This window comes from Chelonia mydas, chromosome 5, assembly GCF_015237465.2.
Source record: "Chelonia mydas isolate rCheMyd1 chromosome 5, rCheMyd1.pri.v2, whole genome shotgun sequence".
NCBI lineage: Eukaryota > Metazoa > Chordata > Testudines > Cheloniidae > Chelonia > Chelonia mydas.
In genome coordinates, this window is record NC_051245.2 from 43609550 (window position 1) to 43633656 (window position 24107).

At 41.0% G+C, this 24107-nt stretch overlaps 1 protein-coding gene across 1 annotated transcript in view; it reads left to right on the plus strand.

The window, feature by feature from the left end:
* The first annotated feature begins 2101 nt into the window (after positions 1–2101).
* Positions 2102–24107, plus strand: part of HOMER1 (homer scaffold protein 1) — a 150810-nt gene continuing 128804 nt past the window's right edge. Inside the window, exon 1 of the mRNA XM_027829001.3 lies at positions 2102–5668. Coding sequence (XP_027684802.1) covers positions 5664–5668 — 5 coding nt within the window. The 5' untranslated portion in view covers positions 2102–5663. The remainder of the gene's footprint in view (positions 5669–24107) is intronic.

Below are 24107 nucleotides of genomic sequence, written 5' to 3' on the forward strand. Positions count from 1 at the left end.
TGCAGTATAAATATTGTACTTAATTTCAGTGTGATACTTGAGCCTGTTTTTCACATGTGAGCCTTTATCTGAAGCCTGAGTCCCACCACCCAGTTCTGAAGCATATAACATAACTCCACAGGGCCCCCTGTGAGCCACCCTGTAATGCAGGCCCTGCACTTGTGACCCACCCTAAACGTATCCTGTGACACCCCCCACCCATGGGGGTCGCAACACCCAGGTTGAGAAACACTGATCTAGATGAATTGAGTACCCCATGGAAGACCTCTATGTACCCCCAGGTGTACACATACCCCTGGCTGAGAACCACTGATCGAACTCATCTAAATATTCTTTAACCTGTTGTTTTTCCCTATTTTGGCTTGTGTTCCTTCCTACTTGTTAATATTGTGTTGAGTATCTGGTGACATGAGGTGTTCCTTTTCTGGTCCTGAATTTTCTTAACAGAATAATGCAGGCACGATGACATACTTCACAATATCTGAAGTGGCTAAAGCAGGACAGGTGCTGCCCCAAGGAGCAGGAGGCCTGAGGGGTTGTCAGGTGCTGCCTGCGCCACTCTCACATATAGCCTGTCCACCCCTCCATCTCCATTTATGGAGGGGTGGAGGGGCCCAACTTGAGTGGTGGTGCAACCCTATTTGCTAGGGGCCAGGACTCAATGCCCAGAATTGAGAGCCAAGCCCAGCCAGCTCTATGGGACAGGAGCTGCTTCACCCAGAACAGAAGGGTTTGGGGGTTAAAACAGGACAGTCCTGCAAAACCTGGGACTGTTGGGAGGTGTGCTTCAAACTTCCTACATTAAATTAACTGAAACCTTGTGTACAGATTACTTCTGAAGATTTATTTTTCAAATTAATGGCCACTTCCCCTTGTTTTTCATAACTAAACGTTTCTTCAATTGGACCTGAAGGGGAGAGCTCATTCAGATCCTGGCTTGCGTATAAATATTGCACAAAAACAAATTAAAAGAACATTACTAAGGTTGCAAAAATCAAGCACTCAAGAACTATAATTAAGGTTACCTGTGCAATCCTAATTCAGATGCCTTGTGCATATGCTTTATGATACAGTTCTTAATTATATAATAATTTTCCCACAGGACCCCTGCCTTATTCAATGCACAGCATAGACAGTATTCATTTAATGAGCAGTTATTCAATATTTTGTTTTCTCCTCATTGTTCAATGTTGTGCCCCATGGTTTACTTACTGCACACTATTCAAACCTTGTTTAGAATACACCAACTGATTTCCTCATGGGCTTTTCTCTGGCTCTTACCAATACAGTATCTGAGTGCTTCACAAACATCAATTTGTATCATAACACTCTTCTGATATGTCAGTATTGTCCCCATTTTTCAGGTGGGGAAGAGGGAGATTAAGGTCAAAAGTACCCACTAATGTTGGGTGCCCAGATGGCTCAGTCTCTCTGCTCTGAATCTGCTCACAGCTCTGGTTCTCAAGACAATATGCAGTTGTTTCCCTCAGGATTTGGTTTGTGGGTTTTATTATTTATTTTGTCCAGACTCGGGAACTTCTGTTTTTGGTCCTGTATGCTGGGAAAACAATATTGCATTTCATGATGGCCAAAAATGTGAACAAGTTGAATGGTAGAGACAGACTGAGCCATCTCTGGAATCTTTAAACATCTCACTTTGGACATCATTAAATTCTATAGCATTTTCACCAGTTTCAGAACTCCTGGTTGAGAGAACAGAACTGGTGGATGCATGGCATTTCTCATAAGAACTTGGAGCTTTAGTTAATTTCTTTACCCTTGAATTATGTTGCCACAAGCAAAATGTGTCACATTATGGGTTAATAATACAAACATGTTTTTATCCCCTCAACAACAAGGATTATATTTGTAATAATTGGCCTATTTTTTAGTGCTGGTTTGTTTAATCCTAAACTATTACTGTGTGGAAGAAAGGAGTGATATACAGCTTTATTCCTCCCAGAACACCCATTGCCAGTGGGGTCCATTACAAATAGTTTTATTTCTAAAGTCACATAAAAAGCAAATCAAAAAGCACAAAAACAAATGAGATATGAAAAAGACAGCCACAGTTTGAGAGTATTATATGCTAACCTCAATTATGCATACTTTGAACATTGCTAATACCAAATTACAGATTTACACCACTGATTCTAAAGTTTTCATAGATGAATGCCTACCCTGTACTCTTAATTGCGAGGGAGGGAGTGGGAAATGTGAAACTAAGGAAACTGCTGTTTCCTCCCTTGTGATGAAATCCACCTGACACCTCCATGCTGCTGATATGAATGATTCACACTCTTTTTTTTTTTTTTTTTTTTTGGACTTATTTTCCTTTGGAGAAGATTTCCCTTGCTGTGTAATGTGTCAGCCTCCTCTTGCTTTGTAAGAAGTCCTCTTTACCTGTGTCCAGTTACTGCTGTAGGTCAAAATGCTAGGTAAGGCATTCTAACTCATCATATCTACTCACACTTATTAATTAAGATTACTTTTTGAAAATGTCAGTCATTCAATGCCAAGTCGTTCAGTAAAATCATGCTACAGCTTTAGAGTTCCCTGCTGAAATATGCTCAGTTGGATGTACTGTAGTTGTTGTCATGCAGCTATCCTATATGAGGAAGAGCTTGTCTGATAAAGGAAAAGCTGTGAACATAATTTTATTTTACTCCTTGTTTTATTTGTTTTTGTTTTGTCATCTCTCTGAGTGAGACAGAGTCCTATGTACCCCAATGGTATAACTCGGGGCTAATCAGACTTTTACGTACAGGTAGACAATTTGAGTGTCTCATGGATACCTCCCCTCTCATTCATGATTGCATAGTGTCCCTGTGCTAACTAGATTGCTTATGGGGAAAATATTTAAAGAATTCTTGGTTGCCTAATCTGATGGAAAGCACACCACAGACCACAGATTGGGACTCTTTGATATAACTGCCTCACTGTACTAACTTTGCCAAGGATCAGCTGCCCTTGATTTCTATTTATGCATTAGTATTTAGAAATTTAGGTACAAAAATTTGCTGAACCTACAAAGATTCAGGTGCCAGATAAAGGATTTTACATTAAACTAGCACCAGGCTCTAACAGAGTCTGGCAATTTCCGGTCTAGTAGCAGCAGCAACATGTGTTATCTATTTTGGCAATACAGTTGGAGGAGTGGGCCAAAAATAGTAGAATCCGGAAAACTCTAGGTGCTGGTGTGTCTTTGCAGTGTTACTTAGCAGGAGTGCATGAGATTTAGATTTTTTGCAGTAAAACTGGAGAAGGTGCTGCACTTCTGTATTTACCTGGTAGAATGTGGAGATTTTGGATTTGTAAAAGTAGCTGGATCTAAGGATTGGATATATATCTTTATGGTGCTAGTGTGCCAGTTTACAACAGAATCAGGATTTTTTTGGCGCACTAGGAGCTGTTAAATTTTGATACAATGAACACCAAAAAACCCAAATTGGAATTAAAAATTGGCAGAAAGCAGGCACTGGATTGGGCTGCAATGCATCAGGTTCTGGATTTTTAAAGTGATGTAGTAGAGGCATACTTTGTTTTATATTTAGATTATATATTTTGGGGCTTTGGGCCAAAAATTGCAAAGATCCAGCTATAACTGTTCTCTATCCAGGCTATGCAATTAAGGTGGTATAGAGGGAAACCAAAAATTGGCTAGGTCTCAGAGGCTCCAAGTTTCTATAGTCTTTATTCTCCAAGTTTTTGTAGTGTTTATTCTCTGAGATGCATCTGGTATGCATTTTTATTTTCTGGTAGGATAGGAGGCAGCTGGACTTGTTAACTATTTTGATGGTACAGTTTGGGACTTGAGAGCCAAGAATGAGCACACTCCAGATTTCTTCCCATTTGCTGAACACAAGGTGTTCTGTGGAGAATCTGTGAGGTGGGCAGAGGAGGTGGGAGATGGATGCGCTAGGACAAGGCACAGCTAGTACTCTGGGGAAGATCACTCATGGAAGTGGGCGGCAGCCGAGGTTTCCCTCTGCTTTTCCGTTCCATTCCCTAATATAGAAGCGCTTCCGGCGGCGTGGAACACTTTGACATCATCCCCCGCACCCCGATGACGTCAGCGCCGGGAGCAGTGTGTGACGTTGGTGCGTAGGGGAACGCGCTGACGTGTCCTATTTAAAGGTCCCCAAGCGGAGGATGGAGACAGAGCAAGCAGGTGCAGCTGTGGGAAGCGCCGGGGCTGCAGAGCACAGGGAGGGAGCGTGCGGCGCAGCTTGCTGGGGACCGTAGGGTGCCCGGCCACGGGGAGGAGGCGGGGCAAGTGCCCAGCCGGGACCGCTAAGTCGCCGCGGTCTCGCTGACAGAACAAGCGCCTGGTCCGGCACCCGAGGGGTGAGGGAGAAAGAGACGAGGGGGCCGGGACAAGCAGCGCCTGTTCCCCGGCGCCGACGAGCTGCTGTTCCCGGGAGCAAGGGAGGCGGAGAAGGAGCGGAGCTGGAGCGGGGGCGGGTGTGAGGGAGGGGGGAGGTGCGCGGGGAACCAGCGTCTCGGGGGCGCTGGAGCAGCCGGGTGCAGCCCGACATTGAGCTCCCAGCTGCGATACGCCAGTCGCCGCGCGACACTGGGATCCCGCCGCCTTGTGCGGGGCCAGGGAGCGGGGGGGCCGCGCGGCTCGGTCCCTCGGTCCGTACCGTTCCCCTGCGGCATAGGGGAGCGGGGGGCGCTGCCGCTCCCATCCCCCGCTGCCGCTCTCGGTGATTGATCCGCCTCTCCGAGCCCGGAGGAAGATGCTCGCCCGGTCGCTGCAGCATGAGGCGTGACTGAAAGGACCCGTCCCTGCTGGAAGAGGGAGCGGCGCTCCGCGTCTCGGCGGCCGGGTAGCGGGGCCTCTCTCTGCGGGGGATGTGCCACCAGTGCTCCCGCATAGCTGCTGCTGCTGCCGCTCTCGGGGAGCCTCATGCCAGCGCCGGTGAAACGGCTCCCTCCGCCTCCGCCTGCTGCTCGGGAAAATGAATCGATACCCCCCATCCTGCTGCTGCTGCCGCTGCCGCCGGCGGGGGTGTTAGAGGGAGAAGCGGCGGGGAGCGCTGCGCATAACGCCGGCCCCATCCCGCGCTGCACCTGACATACCCCGAGCTCGCGGTGCCCTGGGGCTTTGCTTACCCGGGGGATAAACGCTGCTGCAGGGTCCCTCGCCCCCGTGAGAGGCGAGCGTCTCCCCTTCTCCCCGCGCAAGGAGAGGCTGGCTGGCTGTGGGGAGGGGATTCGCTGTTTGCTACTACCTCCGAGGCCATCTCCTCTGGCAGTGGGCTGGAGTTACTCTGGGGCTGGAGAAGAGCGTGCTCCGAGAGGATATGGGAGAAACCCCCCTCGGGCTTCTTCCTTAGGACGCCTCGGCTCCTTCTCCTTCCAAAGGGGATTGTGATTTCATTGGCTACAACTCCACATGCCTACGGACTCCCGTTGTGGTAGGCGCTGACCCACTAGGGCAGCGCTTAAGCCCTGCTAATAGGAGCGCGGGGCCACTTGGATTTCTCTGAAAAGCCTGGGATATAATCAAGCCGGGAAACGTGGTGACCCAGACTCGTGTCACCATCGCTAAGGGAACGTCGGACCAGAGGGGTAGAGAACCAGGTGGTGGAGAGGCGAGGAAAATCCTCTGGGAATCGTCTATAGAGCACCTTCAGTTCAAGCTTCCGTTGGGCATCATGGGGTAAGGATTTCATACTAAGAAATGGACTTGTCAAGAGGGAGCTCCATAGAAGGAACTGGGTTTCCAGGTGGTTCACAAGTTATAAGCAAAATACATAGGTCCGACATGAAATGCAGAGCAAATGAGCTTTTAATTTCTATTGTCAATAAGTTTTTCTGGTACAGGAAGTCTGGTATGTAGAAATTTGTCATTTTAACTTTAGTAGAATGAATGCTTTCATGGCCATGTGATCTAGTCTTTGGTCTCTCAGCACTATGGACTTGGATAGGGCACCAGGAGTTGTATTAAAGGACACTGTTATTTCTATAACAGGTTTTTGCTAACGAGTATGGAACTAGGGAGTATTTCAGCAACAAGACATGAAACAATAGCTAGAAAAACAGCAAATTGGTGTTTCTGCCCTTTCCAGACTGGGATAACATCTATTTCATGTTTACATTTTTAATTTCTACTCTGAAAAGTGAATGAAAATGGCATCTCACTACTGAACTGATCATTTCTTTGTGTGACTCTAGTCATACGTACTTGCATTGTGACAAACCATTTTACTCCTATTGGCTCTGCAGGGCCAGATGAGCTAAGAAAGCAATTTGTATTCTATTATTTGGGCATCCTCAGAATTATTTAATTACATTTAGTAACCTGGGCAAATCCACCAAAGACAGCAGAGTTGTGCAGGTTTCATTGATCATAACTTGGTTTGCAGAACTCTCTCTTTCTGGTGCTGACACTCAAGAAGAAAAGAACCCAGCTTGACTTTCAGATCCCAGAATGGGAGAAACATGAAAACTTTCAATGACATTATTAGTCACTTTCAGAGTTGAACCATAGTTTAAAGTATAGCTTGTTACATTAACTTAACAGTAGGTACCAGGGAAGGAAAGATTTATTCTAGCTCCTCTTCCAGGTTCCCTACAGAACAGAAATTAGATCTAATGTGTAGTCTTCCCAACTTTTATAGAATGTTCTCTGTATTGGAAAACTACTGTACACTAGTTATTCAGTGTTAATCAGAACTTGTGAAGTAGAGAGATGGGGTAAATTTTAAGTCATTTAGACTCTGAAGTGACTTAGCCATTTTGGAAATCTTTTCCCATGGCCAACTGGAATTTTTATAAACTGTCTTGAAATCATCCCAAGCAGCACACTTGGTTGGACAGCCCCTACCAAGTATAATGGAAAAAACATATGATCTCTCTCTCTCTTTTTTTTTTTTTTTTTTTTTTTTTTTTAATGGCTTTCTCCTTTTTCTTTGCACGGAACATCAGTTGGGGAAATTTGGCTAATTAACCATACACAGGAAACAGTAGTGTGGATTATAAAGAAAATGCTATAAGATGCACCGAGTAAACCCCCAAAATTCCTTTTTTTTTTCTGATATTTTAATTATACCAACTTTATACAACAGTAAGGCCAACATTTCAGACAGAAATGTGACTCAAGACAAGTTATGGTCCTTCGGTGCCTCATTCATATAAGGATTTGTTCTCATGAAATTGGTACACCAGGTGGGAAGTGAAAAGTGCATTTCTCTTCAAGGACAGTTTAAATGGGCATTTTAAATCTCCAATTTTTTCAGCAGCTACTTGTGGGGGCTTTACATAGTTTTGACTACATTCTGGAGTAGACTATATATAAGGCATGGGATGAATAGACTGACAATCTTTTAGATCCCAGTGGTGTACCTCTCTTGTTCTTAGGCTAGCTATTTTCTTACTTTCTCTCTTTTTTTTTCCACTCACCCAGCAGACAACAACCCAACTCACTTTTCATTTGCAGCAAGCTACATACATAGAAGATGTATTCAAGCAAGCAGTAATGTAGGTACTCCTTGTGATACAAGTGGCTAAATGATTGTGGGGTCTTCATAGAATATAAATGTTGTACAGACCTTAAAACTGCACTAATTCAGATGTAGGAATTATTGCTTTTGGAAGACTTTCAAAATACTACTAAAGTCTGCTCTTAATAGTTTTTCTAAGAACTTGGTTAGTTGATCTTATGCCACATAGGAATGAAAAATGTATTTTGTCCTTCACAGAGCGGTGAAAAATATGAACATACTTAATACTACCTGGATATACAAGTTCTGCCCAATATCTAGGTTTTCACTATTTTGTAGTAAGAAGTAATGAGTTCCTCACCCCTTCACAACTTTATCATTTCTGAAAATAAAAGCTAGCCAGTATAAACTGAATATTTCACCATTGCAGAGAAATTGAAGTGTGTTGATCTGGTGTGTTGGTTATTTGTGGTTAATTAGCCAGTGCAAATTACCTCTTCTTGCAGATATATAAAACGAGGGGCTTTTGGGGTATAGAGAGAGAGGAGAGACTACAAAAATGGCTTCCCAGAGAATAGGTCCCTTAACTGAGTAATTTCAGCAGAAAATCACTAGCAGGTCTTCATTTGAAGAATGACTCTTCAGCGAAAGTGCATGCTGGATAATGTAGAGAAATTTATTAACTCGGAAGATGTACTATTCTCTCTGCAGATTTCTTTGTAAAGGAATGGGCACAATCAGATCAGGAATGATGATATTAACCATTGCTAAGACTATTGCTGTATAGCCTTGTCTACGCTTATCTGTTCCTGACAGGTTTCACAATGAGTGCATGGGAACCATGTTTAGCGCAGATTCAGCTGAATCCACTGTAAAGAATGGGTAATTTTGCTCATGGTGAAAGCCACATAGCATGAAGTATCCATCCCCTTCATGGGACTGAAGTCCTTTTTTGTGTTAGAGGGTACCCTGTGGCATTTGTGTAGACGCTTTTTCGAATGTAAGATATGGCAACTGTAACACTGCAGTTTCTAAAGTTATCTTGATCATGGCTTTTTCGTCAAGCTTCTATTCAAAATAAATTAAAGTGGCATGCAAAGTGAGTGACTGTAAGCTCTTGAAGTTTAATCCTTTAGAGTCAAGTTACAAGAGTGCATGGCTACTCTGATAGAAGCAGTGAGACATTTAGGCAGGAGGGGTGCATCTATTTTATCAACATATCTAATACTTAAGAGGTGCTGTTTTTCTACACATCTCTCACTCAGCCTATGAACATACAAATTGGTACCAGAGCACACCAATGGTGTACCTATTTCAGTGCTTAGTACCAGATGCTTCAGAGGGAAGCACAAGAAACCCCATATAGACAATTATGGAGTAACCTGTCCAAAAGAGAAGCTTGCTGTTTTAGTCATCTCTAATGTAACTGGATGTTTTTACTGGCACTGTAAGTGTTATCCTTCTAAACTCTTGAACTCATTGCTACAAGATACTGAAGCTAATAGATTAACTATGCACTGTGTAAAGTATTCCTTTTTTTCAGTCTTAAATTTGTTGCATTTCAGTGTCATTGAATGTCCCTTTGCTTTTGTAATATAAGAGAAGGTAAATAGAAACGCATGATCTACTTTTGTCTGTAACATTCATTATTTTGTACCTTTTCATCATGCCCACTCTTATTCATCTCCTCACTGAACAGTTCCAATCTTCTTGGTCTCTCCTTATATACAAATTTCTCTATCTCCAGTCATACTCTGTTTCCTGAGTGTCTACAGGTAATTTCAATCCAAGTCCTATTAGAAGGAATAGTTTGCACTACTCATGAGTATTACCTTTTATTGTTTAACACAGAATTTCACCTGCAGTTTTGCTGTCTGTTCACCTTCTTTATTTTAACTTAGTGAAGGCAACTTTGTCATCTAGAAGTTCTGCCAATTTGTTGTTCACCCCTTTTTTAAAGATAATTGAAAAATATATTTAAATATCAGTTCTACTGTGAAAAACTTGGGCACAGTCTTAACCTTGCAAAGTGAAAAATGATCACAGCTACACTTGTACTTTCCTGCATAAGATCCTGGTTTACTACACTATCTTTTGCCCTATAATCTTCTTCTTTCGTTAGGGTTACCAATTTTGGCTGGACGTATTCCTGGACTGAAGGAATCTTTAATTCCGGGAGACTCCAGGACAATCCTGGAGGTTTGGCAACGCTTTCTTTCATATGGCTTGAGTAGGTAGCAATGACAACAAATTTATACTTGAGTTAGATAGCCAGCATGTTGCCGCAGCGGTGAGCTGGTGAACGTCCTTCAGGCCCCTGGCAAATTATTAATTCCTTTAATAGCCTTTTTGCAGGACTTTGTCAAATATTTCTTGAAAATACAAAGAAATTGTCAACCAATTTGCCTTTTATTTACCCTTGCTGAATGATCAAAAAATTACAGTAATTCCTATCTTTGCTTTCTTTTTTTCTCTAATAATAGTTATGACATTTGTCAGCCTCTAGTCCTCAGGTGTAAAGGTTTTTGCATGCACCTACACTTATAAAAAATTCCTGGGATGTTGCACAGTCAGGATAGCAAGCCTTTCTCATCATCTGGGAAATGTTGTAGAAAATAGTATGTGTGTAGTTATTCCACAGATACTATTCACTTAACTTACACAGAAGTTCCGCATGAGTATTTGAAATAGTGCATGCCTGGGCTCTTTTAAGACACCTGGCAGAATGCATATTTCTAGTTGATTGAGTACCCTAGTTTTGACTCCTCTACACTTGTTCTCTGAGTCTCAGGCATCTAGATAACACTCCAATTTTTAGCAAATACACACACACACACAGAGTCTCTTTAAATCTTCTTAAAAAGTGGATTTTTCTTTAATTGTGTGGGACTCTGTCTCAGAGAGAGTTTACCAAGGGCTTAGCTACAGGGGGAGGGAGAGGGAAGGAGGGAGAACCTGCAGCAGTTAGTGTGGAGTAGCTAGTGTGCAATAACTCCCCATGTGGACACTCTTACTGCTCACTAAGAATGTCTTAGTGCATAGTAGCTTAATGCACTTTGGGAAAAACTCTTAGAGGGAAGTTGTTACACTTAGGCTATGTCTACACGACACAGCTTTTACCGACACGGCTGTGTCGCTACAGCTGTGCCGCTAAAAGTTGTACAGTGTAGCCGCTGTTGTCAGCTCTCCTGCTGACAAAAAACTTCCACCACCAACAAGCAGCGTTTGCGTTGTCGGCAGGAGAGCGCTCCAGCCAACAACGTGCTGTTCACAGTGGTGCTTGTTGCAGCAAAACTTTTGTTTTTCGGGGTGCGGAGTGGGGTTTAACACCTCTGAAAGACAAAAGTTTTGTCATTCCATTGCCAGTGTAGACGTAGCCTCAATCAATCCCTCTGACCCCTCCCAACCCCTGCCCCCAAACAAACCCTAGATTTAAAGGGAAACTTACAATTGGTGTTGTAAAAGCTACACTGAATTGTGATGAACCATTTTGTTTGGGCTTACAGCATAGAAATACATGCTATACAACTTAAATATTCATCTGAGGGATTTATAAAACAGGAGAGAGGAGAAATGTTGTCATTTTCACCTTCTTTCTTTTTTTTTTTTAAAAAGCATTTCAGGGATATAAATAGCAGACTATTTCTTCTTGCAGACTACATTAACTGAGTATTAAACAATATTTGACAATACCAGAAGCCTTCATACACCACAAACTGGACCTTATACTAAACAGCCAGCTAGGATGTGATGTCCCCTGTTGAACACCACATCAAATTTAAAGATTCTTATCCTGATGTTTTTTCAAGCCACCCAGGAACCAGCTTTTTATCAACAGTAGTGATCTCCTACAGAAGTTGGAAATATTCCTTATAAGTATGAGGGAAGAGCTTTTTGGTAATGCATTCGTGATCTTGAAACTCCCTTCCACAAAAGCCACAGACGGTGGCACTTTCAGGACAAAAAGATTTTTCACTGCTACTGCTTTTCCACTTAAACACTTTTTTAACACCAAAAAAATTACACCCATTCCTCTGGCAGGGGTGGAGAGTAGTAACAAATAAGAAGAACTTTTGTTACAGATGTACCCATGTCACTCAACAAAGTGTATGTACTAGATGAGTGAGGTATAAATGTCTAGAAAGAATCCAGTTTGTGTTTGTTCTTAATATTAAATAGTTCATAGACTACTACCCGAGGAAGTAACATTGTCGGGAACTCCACACACTTAAAGCATGTGTTTTTTATGGCCTTGAAACAGGCATCAGAAGATTAAAACTGCTCTTGCAGCCTTTCAGCACATAGGCATGGAGTAGATTGGGCTGAAAACACCTTTCTATCCCAATCCTGCTCCCTAATCAAACTTGAGCATGTTATAGATTTGTCAGACACGTTAGACCACCCCCTTAAAACTTTTGTACTCACAACTGTTTGTTAGTTTAGAGACAAATATAGTGAAATTGGTATGACCTGCCCCCACAGTATGTATGTGGTTTCATATTGGTATAACTCTATCCACTAAGGGTTGCACCAATTAATTACCTTTTTTTGGTAAACCAGTATAGCTAGATCAGGACGAAAACTGTACCTCAGGGTGAAATCCTAGCTCTGCTAAAGTCAGTAGCAAAACTCCCTGTCGCTTCAGTGTGCCCAGGATCTCACCCTTAATGTCTCAAGACAAACATGGCGGATACCAGAGGATTATTTTGCGAGTGGTTTTATTCTTGGGATGTCTTTCAAATACATAATAAATGGATGTGGCTAAAGCTACAGACACTGCTGCATTGCATATCTCTTGGTTAACGTGTCATTTCAAAATAGATTAGCGGGCTGCTGAGTGTGTCTTTTTATGGCTTGCAAATGATAATGGAATTACCACAGGTTCTTATGAATAGCTTTAATATACAATCCACTTAAAGGATGAAAACATAACAGCATGACTGCTTAGTGTAATGTTGGTCACTTGTATTAGAAGCAGAGTGCATCACTACTGGCTAAATGTTCTTTTTAATAAATAAAAACTCAAGAGTCATAGGGTATGTCTACACTGCAATTAAAAACCTACGGCTGGCCAGTGCCAGCTGACTCAGGCTTGCAGGGCTGTTAAATTGCTGTGGAGATGTTCTGGCTCCGGCTGTAGCCCAAGCTCTGGGACCCTCCCACTTTGCAGGGTCCTAGATCCTGGGCTCCAGCCTGACCTGGAACATCTACATAGCAGTTAAATGGCCTAGCAGCCCAGGTTGGGTGTCCCTAGCCTCTATTTGCCAGAAGCCAGGAGAGGGTGACGGGGGATGGATCACTTGATGATTATCTGTTCTGTTCATTCCCTCTGAAGCACCTGGCATTAGCCACTGTCAGAAGACAGGATACTGGGTTAGATGGACCTTTAGTCTGACCCAGTATGGCTTTTCTTATGTTCTTATGCCATCTGTGGGTGTCTGCAGTCTATGCACATGCACAGGGGCCAGGACAAGAAGTAATATACAGGCAAGCACAGCAAGTTACACACTAAAAATAAAAATTTCTTCTTATAATAATTGGTCCATCAAAAATTATCTGCTTCACTCTTATTTGTCACCTCTGTTCAGCACTGCAACTTAATGTTGAACTGTATGGCTAATTTTTTTTTTTTTTAAGTCAGAAATGTTGCTTATCTACCTCCACGGTACACTAATGCATAGGGAGAAAAAAGTATTGTTCCAGTGTTTGTAAAACTGGATTACAGATATCTGTATAAAATAACTGTCCAGATCACCTTGATGAAATATTAATCTTGTAGCTATAACTTCCAGTATATCTCAAATTGTGTATATGTAAAGAAGTTTTGAAATATGTAAGTAGATAAGACAGTTTCTGTTGATCAGGTATTATTATTATTATTATTTATTATTTTATTTTAATCTAAAGGACATGTTTGTTTACAGATTTCATGTTTCATATAATGAAAGATGTGATTGAATTAGCAGCAACTAGTGGAGAATTAGGATGATACTTGAAGTGAACTGCAAAAGCAGGTGTTTGTGCTTCACTATATATTTCTTCCTCTTTCAAGAAAAATTTTTTTTTTCTTTCTCTCTCCTTCCCTCAAAGATCAGGAATATCTGGTTCAGATGATGTTGAAGGAATGAATAAACTGACAAAACCAACAAACTGAAACTGGAGCTGTTATTCTTCAGCTTGCAGCTTGGGTTTCAGGCTCCTAGCTCTAGTTTCCAGTCTGTTATGTGTGGGGGTTCATTGTCTTGGTGGTAGGGTGAAGGTATATGTATTTTTTTTCTTTAACTCTGTGATATGATACTGACGCAATCTTTACCTCCATGAAGGGCACAAACAGAAGGGTGTGATGACAGAGCTGCCAAGCACCAAAAAAACTATACAAATTGGGAAGCTTTGAGTTAAGGCTATAATGGTAGGTAGGAATTTATCTCTGTGTGGACAGATTTTTAATTTGAAAGCATGGTCCTGTAAAAGGCTTTAATTTTGAGGGGTTTCAAATAGTGTGCCATCATTAGTAGGATCTTTACTTCTAGGTGAATATGCCTTTAAGGGGGTAGAATTAAGGCTGCTATTGGAACCTTTAATCTGAATTTCCTGACTTTTTAACAAGATTTAACATCTCTCAAATGTTGATTTCTTACAAATGTCTGTAATACAGTCTCTTATAGGATTCAATGAAAAAGGATGACTAAGTGCAATGATCATGAAAGAACCATGTAAGGCACTATTAGAATGGGGTCCGAGGACTAAAATTACAGATAGCAGCCTAACGCATCTAACTTTGCACGGTTTGGGGGTCAGACAAAATTAACAATGGGAGTGGTAATAGTGCAGGTTACTAGTTTCTGGGAAGGAGGAGCATGGAATACATTGCAGTTCCAAGGAATTAAACAGCAGGGTTAGAAATCAAACACACACTGCTGGCATGACACCGAAGTGTACTGTGATTGATATCTTTGTTCTGCTGTCAAATATAATGCTGGTGACAGCAGTCATTACTACTACAAAAACAATAACACCAATCCAGAAAGACACTGTTCAAGCATCCAGCTGCTCTCATTCCAAGTGCAACTGACTGATGCTTTCACTTGAAAAAACAGGGTAAACCTATATTTCTAATATCTTATACTGGTTGTCACCGACAAGTATGAAGTCAACTAGTTTGCACCTTTGGGCTTGGCTGGCTTGAAAGGATGGCTGGTAGCTAAGCAGCTCTAAGAGAAATTGTGATTCAAATTCACAGTTCCTCTCTGGTTTCTTTTCTACCCTTTAACCCCCTCCACCTCCCAAATACACACACTTTAATTTACTACCTCATAGAGTAAGTCCTGCACCCCATCATGGTGCCTGGCCAGCTCTGGGTGCAGGAGCCAAGGCTGTGTCCTCACAGACATTGGCCCTGTTCTCCCCATCTTCTCTGGGCATGAGTCATAGGATTTAATCTAGGAGAGTTTTCTGTGACCATCTGGAGGGCTGGGTTGGTCTCTGTATTAGGACAAGTACCCTTTCATGATTCTCTAAAAGTACCTTGTTGACAACATAAACCTAAGTATAAGTAGGTCCTCTTGTGTTCCTTGTTTATGGAAACGACCCATTCCCAAAAGTTAAGTTCTTGAATTTGTTTTTGGTTTTAAAAAATGCTTCTCATCCATATGGTTGCAAAGACACTGTGGATGTGACTAGTGTAAGTTAGGGTGAAAAGTCTCAAATCTACATTAGCCTAAATATAGCTCGGAGAAGTGTGAACTCAGTGAGTTCTTAAGTCTGAAAGGTAAATATTTGATTTATTTTTAGCAATGAAGTATTCAGCTGAAATGTCTATCCCACCATTTCTAGCTGCCAACCATGTGGCCCATGCCTCTCAGGTGCCAAAAGGCTTTGCTCTCTCTTACCCAGCTGTGAAAACCTCCAGTGTTACCGAAGTCTTGAGATGCAGCCAGGAATTATCAAAACAAAAATTATTAGCATATTGAAAACTGAAAATAGTAAGACAATGTAAAATGAATTGTGTCTCTTACTAGAAACTTGCTGAGTAAAAGAATAGCCATTGGTTTGTGTATACACAAATGTAATCAGTGAAGGAAACTAAGAAATAATGGCTGGTAGTTGAAGGTGGCTTTTTACCAGCATTCTAGTTACATAAGTAATTTGGGGCCTTAGCAGTTATTTAGCCTACTGACTTTCAAACAAGCCATTGTACCATCTATACTTTCATATGAGTTATGGACTTCTAATTTCCAGTACCCACTGATGCATACTCTGAATTGTTTACAAAACTAACCTACGTTGGTTCAACTTTTTTTTGTTTTCCATTCTTCTCTTTTGAATATTTATTTTCTCAAATATTTAACTGGACTACTGACAGTATCCTTATCACTGTACAAAACATGCCTGATGATCCTGTCCCTGCCCCAAAGAATTTGCAACCTACAAAATCCAGATACAAAATGCATTGAATGACTGGGAGAATGGGTCTTAGAGTAGTAAATGTTACATATGGGTGTATATCAGTACTGTCTGTTTTTGAGTGGATTAACACTTGATGCTTCATGGAAATATTGAATTTAAGAAAGGGATTTGAATGAAGAAGGTGATTCCCGTGTTCAGCAGGGCCAGAAAGGAATTTACATGTGATAGCAACATGTATAAAGTACTGTCCAGAGATGAATGGGAAATGCAAAGGAAGAGGTGAGGAAGGAGATCTGGGTGGAGAAAAAATGGGAGTAGAAAGAAATAAGCATGGGTAGCACATGTAGAATCTTGAAGGACAGTAGGAGAAATCAGAACTTGATGAAGGTGAGACAGCTCATGGATGTTTTCAGTGGAGAGAGTAACTGGGTAGGGGTTAGGAGAATCTATTTTAGGCATGGTATCTTGGAGGGACTGGAGGAGATTGAGCAAGGAGACCAGAGAGGAGGAAGATACAAACAAAAGCCCAAGTACGAGTTTTCCTGTGGCATAGTTGTTTGTTTGGCATGGAGAGGGGAATGAAGAGTAGCTGAGTAGCCAGCTGGACGTAGGAAGCCAAACCTTCCACCCAATGTGTTCGTTTTGTTGCAGGAATTTGAAGAAAAAACATGAACATAGCTCTGAGAGGGATCTTTTGAAACATTGTCCACAATGTTAAGACCCCCATTTGTAGCCATTTAGCTTTGTAAGCACTCATCCAGTTCAAAACACTCAAGTTATTTAACTTGTTAAATTAAAAGGTGAGGGTTAAGCTATTACAAACATTTTAACCAGTACATCAATGGATTTCTTAAGGGTTTAGTGTAGAGCTTGAGCATTAGATTCAGCTGCAAGGAGACACCTTTTATCTAAGCTTATGGAAGGAAAACAAGCAAGTGAAGTAGCACTTCCAAAATTTGAGGAATGGGTAGCATGTCAGACAAGGTAGATGCAGATACTAATGAGAACATGATTAAGCTCTTATTCTTTCTTTTGTGGCTTAGAAGATATGTCTTATAGGTCAGTTTGTACTCCACTTCTGCTGCTTGTGGCCGTAATAGGTTAATTTTCACTGGCTAGTGGGGGAAGTTGTTAAATCTAGATAGGCAGGCTGGTGTGATAGCGATTTGAAATAAAATATGTACTAATTAGCTGATTTGTTTTTCTTTAAAAAAAGAGTGAAGCCGGTGGATGGAAGTGACTGAGTATGTTGCATAGCATAGGTTGATCTGGTCAAAGGCCTGAAAAAGTGTGGTGGGAAAAGCACCAAATACTGTCCAGAAAATTTATTTAGAAGAGCAGTCAGGGGTCTGGGTAACACCTATGCTCCAGATCACTAGTAATGATCACTTATTCTGAAGTGAAGTTATTCTGACAGCGAAGTTATTCTGACAGCATGTCTCCACCTGTTGTCCCCTACAACTCCTATCACTTCTGGCTGCAATTTACTTCTAATGGTGAACGTTTACTTCTAGAGAGACAAGGTGGGTGAGGTAATGTTTTTTATTGGATGTCTTTCACGAAAAGAAGTTTTCAAGATACACGGAGCTCTTCTTCAGGTTTACCTTTGTCATTTGGGGCATTCAACATATATTCAACTTAACATTTGCAAACTTCTGCTTGTACATCACCTTTAAACTTATTTGCAAAATACGTTATTTTCTTTATGCCATTTATTTTGTTGCTAGTAAATGTTCTGTTCAAAAAGACATCTATTTTTGAAAATGAAATGTCATCATGCTTTTGAACTTTGTGAATGTTAGGGAATTCACAGTAACAAATCATACATACAGCATATGTGCTAGTTGGTTTTCTAGACTGTCAGAGGACTAACTCTGAAGAGATTTTTTTTTAAAAAATAATTATTTTCTTTAAAGTCAAAGTAGGGCAGTTATGCATTAATTGTACGCATTTGCAAAAGACACGTAAATATCTAGGGTGATTAATGTTAGAGAGAATTTCAGAAGACCCTAACAGAAATAGGTGAGTGGGCAATATGATGGCAGATGAAATTCAGAGTTGATAAATTGCTATTTGAAAGGATTAACTCTACTAGTGTCAAAATTAGCTGAAAAAAGACATGGATATAGTTGTTGACTTATCAATAAAAATTTCTCATCAGCATGCAGTGGTAGTCAAAAAAGTAAATCAAACGTGAAGATGCATAATGATTGATAGAAAATAAGTGTTATAATGCCAAGTCAATGGTATGCCCTCGCTTGGGATATTTTGTTCACTTCTGGGCATGGTGTCTGAAAAAGGAGATGGAAATAATATGGGTTCTGGGACAGACAAAGTATATCCTCAAATATAACTCCATTGCTTGCAAGTTTTAAAACTAGGCTGGAATAAATATTTAAAAGTGTACTCTACAGAACTCTCCTGGATTGAAATTGAGATGGACTGGATGGTCTAACTAGGCTCTTCCCTCTTGATGGCTCTCCCATTAAGACCTCAAACCACCTTCCATTTGCTTCTATTGTCAGTAGTCTTGTTGTCCTCTTAGACCTCAAACTCTATCTCCGGCATCTCCTAGACCTGAAAATATGGCTGTTGGTACTTCCTCAACAATTCCCATGTATACCACTACCTTGACTCAGCCTGTGATGAAACTTTCTGTCATATAATCTTCTCCTTTGATTATTGCCATTCTTTTCTGTGGCCTCCCTAAATCCTCAATGCTCTCCACAATGCTACTGCTGTCACGCGCTGGAAGACACATGACTACATCGCTATTTTCCAGCAACTCTCCTTGCTCTTTTCTTTTTTAGGATTCAGTTCTAAATGTTATGAATCTCATCTGACTATTCTCCTTCTCACTTGTCTATTTCCTGGTTCCCCCTCCCCTCCTCCAGGCTTCCCACTGGCTGCTGTCTGTGCTACAACCTACACTGCTGCAGCTGCTGCCATGTGGTAGAATCCCTCATTCTCTCCCAGTCATTGATGCACTCACTTCAAATATTACCTGAAAGCTTCTCTTCTCACTTATTATACAACTTAATTTCTCTATTTATCTGCCAATGTCTTTAAAAATGGCTTGAATCTGTGTAGGAGCTAGGAATAGAACTTGAGAATTCCTGTTTCATAACCCTCTGCACTCATCACTAGGCTACATCTCTCTGTCTCCTGTGGAATTGAGAGCAGATGCCTGATCAGCATTTACCCAGATTTTTTTTACGGGGGGGCGGGGGGGTGATGACAGACCCAGAGGAGGCACTCCTGATGCTACAGATACACAAATTTAATGTTAGTTTCATCACCTGTTAAGGATTCACTTTGGAAGATAAGGGATGATTGGTTAGCTGCTTTTGGAGACCAGGTGGTGATTATATGGTACTATAAAACTTTATTCTAGTGCAAAGAGGCTGGCTGCATTCCATTAAATTATTTTCACGCTCCCATCCAGCTTCTTAAGGTTAGTATTACTGCTTGGCTGTTGCTTCAAATAATTTAAACTATTTTTTATTTTTCAGTTCTGAGGATATATCAATGACTAACTCTCTTATAGCAGATCTTTACAGTTCTCAGAGAATCTTGGGCATCACAAGGTTGATACACCATTGTTAGGGCCCAACCAAATTCGCAGCCATGAAAAACGCATCACAGACCATGAAATTTGGTCTCCATCCATGAAATCTGGTCTTTTGTGTGCTTTTACCATATACTATACATATTTCATGGGGGAGACCAGTGTTTCTCAAACGGGGGGTCCTGCCCTAAGAGGGGATTGCGGGGAAAGTGGTGTTGCAAGGTTATTTTAGGGGGGTCACGGTATTGCCACCGTTCTCTGCTGCCTTCAGAGCTGGGTGGTCAGAGAGCAGCGGCTGTTGGCTAGGTACCCAGCTCTGAAGGCAGTGCCCAGCCAGCAGCAACACAGAAGTAAGGATGGCAATACCATACCATGCCACCCTTACTTCTGCACTGCTGCCTTCAGAGCTTGGTGGCTGGAGAGTGGCATCTGCTGACTGAGGGCCCAGCTTTGAAGGCAGCAGGACAGAAATAAGCATGGCAATACTAGACCATGCCATCCTTTACTTCTGCGCTGCTGCTGGCGGTGGTTCTGGCTTCAGAGCTGGGCTCCTGGCCTGCAGCCACCACTCTCCAGCTGCCCAGTTCTGAAGGCAGCGTCGCCGCCAGAAGCAGTGCAGAAGGGTAGCAGTACTGTAAGCCCCCCTACAATAATCTTGCAACTGCCCCTCCCCAAACACACACACACCCCACCTTTTTGGGTCAGGATCCCTACAATTACAATACCATGAAATTTCAGATTTAAATAGCTGAAATCATGAAATTTACGATTAAAAAAAATCATATTACCATGAAATTGACCAAAGTGGACCATGAATTTTGTAGGGCCCTAACCATTGTCTTTGAATTAGTGCCAGGAGCATATACTTAATAAATACTAAGTAACCCTCATAGCTGACCCTTGTGTGGTCTTGCTGATCTATTCATATCAATTGGAACCTTAATAAATTCTATTGAAATAGTATGTTTTTCATACATTCATGTTTTGGATACTTTGGAGTATATAAATTTGATGTTCATATGATCAAGCAATCTACAGTACTTGAATTAGTACTTCTATGTGCACCACATGTTTCTGGATACCATGATGTTCCAAAATTGGGTAAAATCCTAGGTAGTGGCCAGCATTCTGTATTACATCTGTTCTCTAATTATACCATCTGTAAGTTAAATAACTTCTATCTAGGTTGAACCATCTAACAGTTTGTGTTATCCTGATAATGTGGGGTGTTGGAACTGCAGTTCCATGATGACATGTTCATAACCTGCAAAAATAGAAGTATAACATTTGATTCAAATCTGAATCTTCTGTGTCATTCACTTCAGCCAAGTCCATTATATCGTTGAGAATCTGGTCACAGAATAGTTCCATAACTGTACACTGAATCTGCCCCACCAACAGCAGATATTGCTCTCTGTGAATGAACAGTGTACCCAGAGCAACAGCTGTAATGGACAAATACTACTTCAATGTTTTATTATAGATCAAGGGCCACAGCTTCTCATAATGTAACAGTCTTTATCATGCAGTATGTTGTCAGACATAAGGAAAAGGAGTAACTTTCCAGATCAGTGATGGCAGATAGCCCTGAAGTACTATATGTAGTGCTTATTAAAAATGAGTGTAATTGATTTGATACTTATTACTGTAAGATGAATTAATTTACCTTTTTTAAAGACGCTCATCCAATTCCCCATGTAGCATGAAATAGTTATTGGCTGATCTTATGATCTGGATCAGCAATTCCTTTGAAAACTTAGCATGCTTCTAAAGCAGCCTGGAAGAAAATGTGAACTGTTTGGAAATTGATGATGGAGACAATGGGTATTTATCCATTTTAGCCCCTCTTACTATTTGTCACTCTAACCACCAACACCGTACTCAGTGCTGATGAAGATACTTCCCCATCCCAATGAGCTTACAGTCTAAATAGATAGACCTAGAATACATCATGAGAACATCATCATAAAGGACAGTTATCTTTAAACTTTTAACTTTGCAATTTAAAAGCATTTTTATTAATGTAGGTTAGTGCTTTTATGCTAAACGAGTGTTTGGGATGGAATTGAAAGAAGACAGGTGGGTGCTTAATACACTGGGATAAGAAGGGAGTTTGATACATAGCATTGAAAGAATGCACACAAATAAGAGTGAGTAGAGGTGAAGAGGAAAGATAAGGCAGAATTTATTCATTGGGTAAAGAGAAGAGTGGTAATAAATTAAGGCGGAGATGAGGCAGGGGCTGAGCCTTGAAGGCAAGGACAAGGAGTTTAAAGTTGATGTGGAAAATATGTTGAAGGAGAATGACCATAGAGTTAGTGCCAATTTATGAAAACTTACTTTTGCTACTGAAATATAGCAGATAAATTCCAGGTGACTCATTCTGACCACACCAGAGTGACAATAAGAAGCTTACTTTGTGTTTATAGATGTTTGCAGCTGCTTTTGACTCATTGTATTGATCAGCACTGTGGATATTGCTGCATCAGTATGGTGTGCCTGAGGGCTTAGTGTGCTTAGTAGAGGAACTGTACTGCGGAACACTTAGCTGTGTGAGGGTCAACAGTTGTATTAGACTGGTTTTCAATAGACTCAGGAATACAGCAGGAATGCATTCTCTCACCTATGCTATTTAATGTTATAATAGACAACCAGATGACAAAGCTGACTGAGGCCAAAGTAGTAAGAGGTGTGAAATCTAAAGATTCATTTTTAGAGGATCTTGGGTATGCAGCTGATATTGCCTTACTGGGAGAGACTATTGACCAATTACAGCTAGTGGTGGAACAGCTGTGAAAACCTATAGAATCTATGGGACTTAAGATCAATAGTGTAAAACGAATGCTATTTGTGCCTCCTATTAAATGGAAATGAATGATCTGCAGATGCTGTCTGTAGATGGCAGTGCCATTGAATGGGTGAACAGTTTTTATCTGGGTAGTCAGCTGACAGCAGGATGTTCTGTATCCAAAGTCACATGTCGGATTAGTCTTGTCTGTAGGATTGAGTTCAACGTGCAAAAAAAGGTATACATTTACAGAAGGGTTATAGAGGTGAGGTTGAAGGAAGTAGAGCACAAGGCCAACCACAAATTGAGGTTGGAAGATGCAATTTTGGGGGGATTTAAAAAACCAAAATCCTCCCACACTTATTTTTTCCAAAAAAAAGAGATGACTTTCAAAGGACTGTTCAAGATGGAAGTCTATTGTACGTATCACCACAGCTACGTCATAGCCAGGTGAATCTTCTGTTGCTTCTGTATTATGACCAGAGACTCAGATTGCTTCATTCCTTTGTGGAAGAATTCATTGTAGAATCCATCCGTTGCTCCAGAATCTCAACTTTCCTCAAAACAAAATAACCTTTGTGCATGCAAAGAAAACCCTGAACAGGGTGTAAATTGATTCAGTGTTACTTCCTGAGTCTTAGCCTGAAAAATGACTCTTGGATGTGATTTTCTCCAAAGTTAATGATTTTTAAAACATCAACCTTTACTACTTGACTGCTGATTAAGCGAATATTTCTGCTAAAATGTGCCTGTTCCATGATCTTAACTGCCTTCTCCTTGTCCTCAGGTACCAAACACTTGAATTGTCCTCTACCCCATTGCCAAAACCTCAAGCTTGGATCTTGTTAACTTCTATGATGCAGTTAGGAGTTGTCAGTATAAACATCCACAGCATATCAAAAACTGCAAATATGGAGACAACGTAGAATTGAGTAATATCAAACAAGAGAAGGGCTACTGTACTATATTCATTTTTGTATTTAGTTTATTAAAATCCTTTCTTTTACTGTAGAATTTCCAGTCTGATAGTACAGGAGCTGCAGGATTTAGGTGAAGCTTTCAATAGAGTACACAGGGCTTTAATCAGCTCTTTCTCTGTGCTCTTACTGTATGCAGGGACTCTTTTCTGATGTCTGAAGGAAATAATTATGGTGGGGAGGTTGTTTTATCAGATCAAACTTCTGGTCACAAAATAAGTTGGTTCCAGACAATATTTCATGTAGTTTTTGCATCAGTATATAAAGTGTCTCTGATATGGTGGTTAAATGTTCTGATTTTTAAAATTAAAGATACTGGGGGGGGAAATGTCCACTTAGGTGTATGGAAAAATAAATGTCTACACTGCTAACTGTAGCTTTTGTCTAGTAAATCACAGGTACTCTACCTTACCACCACAACCCATCCGTTAAACTGGGGAATAGGAGAGATTTAAGTATTAGGGCATGCATAAAGTGCTGCTTTCTGCCTGTTTTTGGCAATTGCAGGTTGTGTAACCTGATTGATGTCTTGGGGTGAATAAGAGGTAGGCTGCTGAGCAGCAGTAAAAACTTAAGATCATGTTCTCCCCTGACATGAAAACAGTAGAGACTCCATGAGATCATTTGGACATGCTTTCCCACTAGACAGGAGGAAGGGTGGATTGACTTAAATCAAGGTGATTTAAATCACCAAGTAGAAAGCCTAGATTTTAATCAACTCTTCGATTTGTATTTATTTTCTAAAGAAAGATATATTCTCATTAGCTGATATAACCATTAAAACATGTTGATTTATAACTAAATAGAGCCTTTACACTAGTTTTGGTATAACTTTTCACTGCTTAGGAGGGTACACTATACCAATAAACGTTTATTTAAGCAATTGCATAGCTTAATATTTTCAGATTTTGTTAATA